Source organism: Enoplosus armatus, chromosome 12 (genome assembly GCF_043641665.1).
Source record: "Enoplosus armatus isolate fEnoArm2 chromosome 12, fEnoArm2.hap1, whole genome shotgun sequence".
NCBI lineage: Eukaryota > Metazoa > Chordata > Actinopteri > Centrarchiformes > Enoplosidae > Enoplosus > Enoplosus armatus.
The window spans coordinates 16,902,169-16,908,168 of record NC_092191.1 but is presented as its reverse complement, the minus strand read 5'-3'; the positions used below and the strand labels follow the sequence as shown (position 1 = coordinate 16,908,168).

Below are 6,000 nucleotides of genomic sequence, written 5' to 3'. Positions count from 1 at the left end.
GGTTCAAAATATCCTGTGTTCTCTACAGGGAGGAAAAGGTAATCCTGGATCTTTCAGCAGCTTTTAGCCTCCTTTTAGCTTCTGTAACCACCAGATTTTTACAGTGAGTCTGTGAGGTAGGGCCATGACTAAAAGGCCGGAAAGGTATTCAATGTACATGAAGACAGTCCATCCACCTACAGTATGGCCTCTATCCTCGGGCACTAAGCAAATCTAAGGGCGCTTTGCAGTGTGGCGATCGTTGAGTTAACACACTGAGCCACAGAAGCTGATTTGTGCTGATTACCGGGGCTTTTGTGGCTGTGTGCACCGCGGCCAGGTGATTGTGTGGGACCCTGCATTTGGCACTTGTTACTGTTGTTTTCCACAGAGATGCTAATCATCAAGCATGCGCCGGAGGCATGATTAAATGTCACACAGCTCCCTCTGGTTTTCGGCCCTCTCACTGTGAATAAACCTTTCTCACCCACAGGCTGAGGAGGCCTGGAGTCTGCAGCCACACTCTGAACATCCTGAGCTACACAGAGCCACAGCTCCCCCCACAGGTCACACCACAAAGGACAACACAGTATACAGTGTGCAAACTGTTGTTTTACATCTTCCCAAACTGAACCAATATACACATCCGTTTTGAATGATCATTTCTTCAAAAAGTTTATTTTGTTAATGATGATTGAATTGTTTCACTTGTCCAAAAGTTGCATGCAGTATTGCACAGTATCTAACATACACTGGAGATCGTTTCCAGTTATTAAAACAGACAGATCTTTATCTTCATGTATGATATAAAACAGATTGCAATGATTTTTGATGATTTTCATTTCTTCTTTTGATAATCACACAGTCCTGCTGCCGCGTCGTACAATTTCTTGAGTTTTGAGTCTCTGAGTGAACTCTTCCAAGTCTGTCTTGAGCTTTCCTGCTTCGGGTCGGTCTCCTGGTTTCACACACAGCATTGGCCTTATTATGAATAACTGCAACATAAAAAAAGAACAGCTACTGGGATCTATATTGCATTAAGAAATTCTACCAAACGTCATTATTACTGCACTCGGCAGCATTTGATTTCCATAAGTGGGGTAGGGGATTAGAGAAACCTGGTTTCCCAGGTAGAATTTTCCTAGAGAACGCCGATTTCTCTGCCATGTATTTGGGTAATTTATTTATTATGTATTTATTTACAAGTAAGCATGTGCATGAGTGGAGTGTCTGGATGAGAGGAGAGATGATTACGCGCAGCGATTCGTCTTTGCATTTAAAATAACTCCATCCAAAGTCCTACACACTAAGTAGCCTTTAGAAGTCCAAATAATTTGTTTTCCCATCATTGCCACTTTAAGTCTGTGTCCACCGTTGAACATTTGACTGTGTACACCTGGATTTACAGTAACCAGGTAACTATAGTGTTCTACCTGTGTCGCCCAGTTTCTCTCAGTAACCTGGTTACTACAGTAAACTAAATGTAAACATTGACTGACTGATCCATATTGCAAGTACATTGACAGAATGTACAAAGTGATGTACCTCTTGGGGAAAATTGTCTGAAAACCCTTTGGGAAATTTCTGTCCTCTGACATCGCCCCAAACCTGGAAGTCATGCAGAGATAAAAGGGAGAAAGAACCTGTAACTAGCTTGACACACTTGATAAGGTATCTGATAACAATGTCTGGTACCTTTACAAAAAAAATTAACATAGCAGCTTAACAATGATAATGACACACTAAGCACAATTTTGGATTGTGACGGAACAACTCACCTCTCCCCTTTCATGAACACTGGAAACTTTCCAAAGAAGTTCGAAGTAAATCAACCCCAAAGCAAATATATCAACTCTTTGGTCATAAGTCTTCTGGCTCTTCTGTTGTAAGACAAGAACACAATATTAACAAAAGGCGTGAGGTAAGTCATTGTCTCTACTTAATCACTATTTATTCAACATAATAAGTTATTCTCTTGTCACAGTATGCAAATAATCCAATAGTTAATGAAGCCAATCTGATGTCTGAAGATGTTGTTGTTTGTAGACACATTATATTACATTAAATCTGACCTAAAAATGGGCACAACTGACATAACATGCGTTACAAAATAGGTTCTTCTTGTTTCTTTGAAGTAGCAATGAAGCATGGCAACACACTCACACAAGGTGTACCATCACAATTTCAATGCTGTCAGCACCGCGAATGAAATCCCACTAGTGGTTAAAATCTCCACAGGGAACCTCTAATGTCTCCCTCTGACAACCAATATTCAATAATACAGAATCTAAAGTTAATGTCAGCATAGACCATCTCACTTGCTCAGGAGCCATGTAAGATGGGGTTCCTTTGTACACTGTTCTCTCCATCAGGTTCTCATCATTGTCATCATCATCAGCAGCAGTGACCAGACCAAAGTCTCCAATCTTCACTTTTTCATCCAGTCCAAACATGATGTTGGCAGGCTAACCACAGGAAAGATATAAGCAAACACTTAGCTTCACGACTGATGTGATGTAATAAATGATGATTTTCTTCACTTCGTCTCACCTTCAGGTCTCTGTGGATGAGCATCTTGGAGTGAATGTATTCGACCCCACTGACTATTTGCTGAGCAATAGTTAGACTTTCTTCTCTTCTCTTGGAGTTTCGCAGAGATTTCTTCACATTCTGAGTATTCTTCTCGTCTATCCACACTCTAAGTGTTTTGGTGTCACACAACTCCATCTGAATATAGAGGTACTTTATCGATGAATTATCGATAGAAGACCTAGAAAAGTAAGAAAAGACAAATGAAGAAATGATGTCCCTCCAGTAAGTAAGGACTTTAACATGGGGATGTGGCTTACTGTGAAGTGCTGCAACTGTCAGCTACACTGTCCCATTGGTATCCTGAATCCTCCACCCAACATGTGTAGTATCGAAGAATATTGCTGTGATGGAGGTCTGATAATGCTTTCACCTCTCGTAGAGCTTTTCTGATCCAGAGGAGAAGAAAATAGCTCAAACTTAAACTTATTTAGCACTACATCTGTAATTAATATATCATACTATGAAAAGCATAAAGACATGAAGCATCACTGAATATTTGACCTACTCTTTACAGCGGACAATCTTTATGGCATAATTCTTCTCCGTCAGTTTTTCTTTTGCCTTGAACACATGACCAAAGGCTCCTTTGCCGAGGCACACTATGGAGTCAAATTCTGATGTAAACCTGTTGAAACAAAACAAATGCCTTCATTGTATATCAATTGTTAGAGCAGACAAACACACAAACTAAACACAGCGGAAAATACATGCTAATATTGCAGATTAATGTTTTAACTTTCCATACCTCGAGATTTCTTGCTGGGTCGATGTCATCTCACTGGCACTGTTTCCTGTATTCAGTTTTCCAGGAGTCATTGCATCCTTGAAAAACAAAATAGATCAGGATATAGAGCTTACATTGTACAAAAAACTACCAACTCATTCATATGATTCAACTCCCCAACAGGCTACTTGTACCTTACTGCTGCTTTGACAGGCGCTTTGGAAATTTGCTGCATTACTAACAAGACATGAAAAATGATTAGCAGCAATAATGTGCATTTTTTGTGAAATATTATGTACTGTAGCTTTAGTCTCACGGTGACTTACCGTCTTTTGGGCTTCACAACAGGATTTTGTTCCTTCGTAATTTGAAGTAATATAGGTTAACATTTTCAGAGACGTATCAAATTGTTCATTTATCAATAAAAAATGACCAAAAATCTCTTTTTTGTTCTAAACAATCAGTCCCATACTGTAGTAATGCAAAACTCCTCCACTGATTTTTTTTCTACCAATAACTGGCCAGGACCACATAAAACTGCATGCTCTTATAAAGAGAAGAATTGTCTGAAACACCAAATCAGCCATCAAATCCTGGGACAGACACCATTTACTAATAGCTCCATGTTTAACTCAAAATACAGTACTATGCCTTTTAAGGAGAATGTCAGTCTTGACTCAAATTTGAACCCATCACATTCAGAGTCACATTTTTTATTCAAAAAATCCACAACAACATCATAATCCTATTTCCACCCTTAATGACAAGCACCTCAGGGCCTACAATTTCTGCAATTTTATAAATCATCAGTTACGCCAAGAAACACCAGTGTGTATTCCTACTGACCTCTGTAGTTTTACTGCTACATATCTTGGCTGCTTCCTCCTTAGCTTCTTTCTTTGTTTTCCCGGTGGCAGCTGGATACTCCTTATCACCAACCACGAAGCTACAGCATCTAATATCACACAAACTTTACTTAATGCTTGTAAAATAGAGACTAAACAACTAAATAAAGTATATGGATGCAGTGTGGAAACTTACTGTGTAGGATTATTTGGTACCAGTCTTGTTGACTCCACCACCCTTAAATCGTTGAGTTTAGTGACAATTGTCTGATGAACTGGTGCCGTAGGATTTTTTGCAGCATTTTCTGTCTGAAAAACCCCCAAAAACAAATACACACTTGAGCAACTACTGCCATTTGTCAGGACAAACGAACCAAACAACACTCTGTATATGGCCTTTCAAATTGGATTACACAATCCAACATGTACCATTTCACAAAGAAGAATCTTACCACTGGTCTCTGATTCTCCTTCTCGCTTATACCTCTCAGGGCACTTTTAGCTGCATTCTGCTTGGCTTCCTTTTCGTTACTCCCCACACCAATGGGAAAGACTTCACCATTGATCACAGCCCTCTTGCAGAATCTGTAGGAAAACCTACAGTTATAGGTATATATATGTATATGTGTGTGTGTGTGTGTGTGTGTGTCTGTGTGTGTACACATGTATACACATGTGTATGGAGATATTCAACATGTGATGTTCAGAGGGTCAAATATGTGCCCAAGTACCAGCTATTGATATATAACCTTAGTTACTGCAGACGTTATATTTTTGGGTTATTACTTAAGTTACACGAATGTATGTTGCTTATCAAGCTGTACAGTACACTGTGGTAAGATATATATGTACTGTATGTAAGGAGTAATCCCACAACATTATTTGGACTTTCAGAGACTTTTGGAGAATTAAGTTTATTATTACATACAGTCGTTATTACACTACCACCTGCCATTGTTTACCAGCGACAGTAGAGTCACATGTGCGTGCTGACGGCCACACTGTCATGGCTGTCTCTGGCCAACAGGGGGCAGTGAGCCCCTTCACCCGAAGACAAACATGGACATGCACGCAAGGGCGAGAATTATATGTTCCGGGTTTGAAAGAGACAAAGAAAGTCTTCACATAAAGGACTTTGGAGAGTGCATGTCCTTCACATAAAGGAAGGACTACGCCCATGCACTTTGGAAAGTGTCTGGTTAACTTGAAACCGTGCAGCCACCTCGCTAGAGCTGTCTACGGGGAGAGTGTGGGACTGTTGAGTTGTTGCAAACAGCCACTCACCTTTTAATATGGCCGGGCCCCTCAGAGACAGCGTGCTCATACTTCAGCACCAAGTTTGCCCTCCGTGCGTACGCCTTTAGTTCAGCCGCGTGGTTTTTCTTCTTTCCCATCGCGAACAATACAACCCTGAGTGTACTGCAGGGGCCACAGTTCAAATTTCGCTCATATTCGCCAAAGTCCGGTCAAAGTTCATCGCTCAATTGCCTCCGAACAACGAGATGGCGCATTACCGCCATCTGCTGGTGTGGAGTGTCGCTGGTGACTCTGACTTGGTTGAATCTCTCAAGTACAAATCTGCAATCATGGAGCAACCTCCTGGAATTAACTCCTCAGCACGTGTATTAACAACCCACCCAGAGCCGGATGAGTTTTGCTTTTCTTTACCAACTTTACTGAAAGAACAACGAGTTAATGTTGCTCTAAATAAACTTAATTTGAAGACTTGGTGAACACTTAAGTTGGACATTGATCCAACTCATTATTTTAAGGTCTGGGCAAAAATTATATTTGTTCATCACATCCTACTGATCTACCAATAGCTTCTGTAAAAGAAACCATCAGGCTAAGCAGTTATAA

General features: G+C 40.4%; 1 protein-coding gene across 1 annotated transcript; it reads right to left on the bottom strand.

Annotated features, from left to right (window-relative positions):
* Positions 1-692: 692 nt before the first annotated feature.
* LOC139294609 (interferon-induced, double-stranded RNA-activated protein kinase-like) lies at positions 693-5,534 on the bottom strand. Its single transcript, XM_070916532.1, has 12 exons — positions 5,425-5,534; positions 4,593-4,725; positions 4,337-4,449; positions 4,142-4,250; positions 3,317-3,393; positions 3,077-3,196; positions 2,829-2,957; positions 2,530-2,749; positions 2,298-2,444; positions 1,758-1,859; positions 1,525-1,587; positions 693-974 (listed from the first exon to the last, which is right to left on the bottom strand). The coding sequence occupies exons 1-12, from the start codon at positions 5,532-5,534 to the stop codon at positions 837-839; spliced, it is 1,461 nt and encodes a 486-aa protein (XP_070772633.1). The 3' UTR covers positions 693-836.
* Between the last annotated feature and the right edge of the window lie 466 nt (positions 5,535-6,000).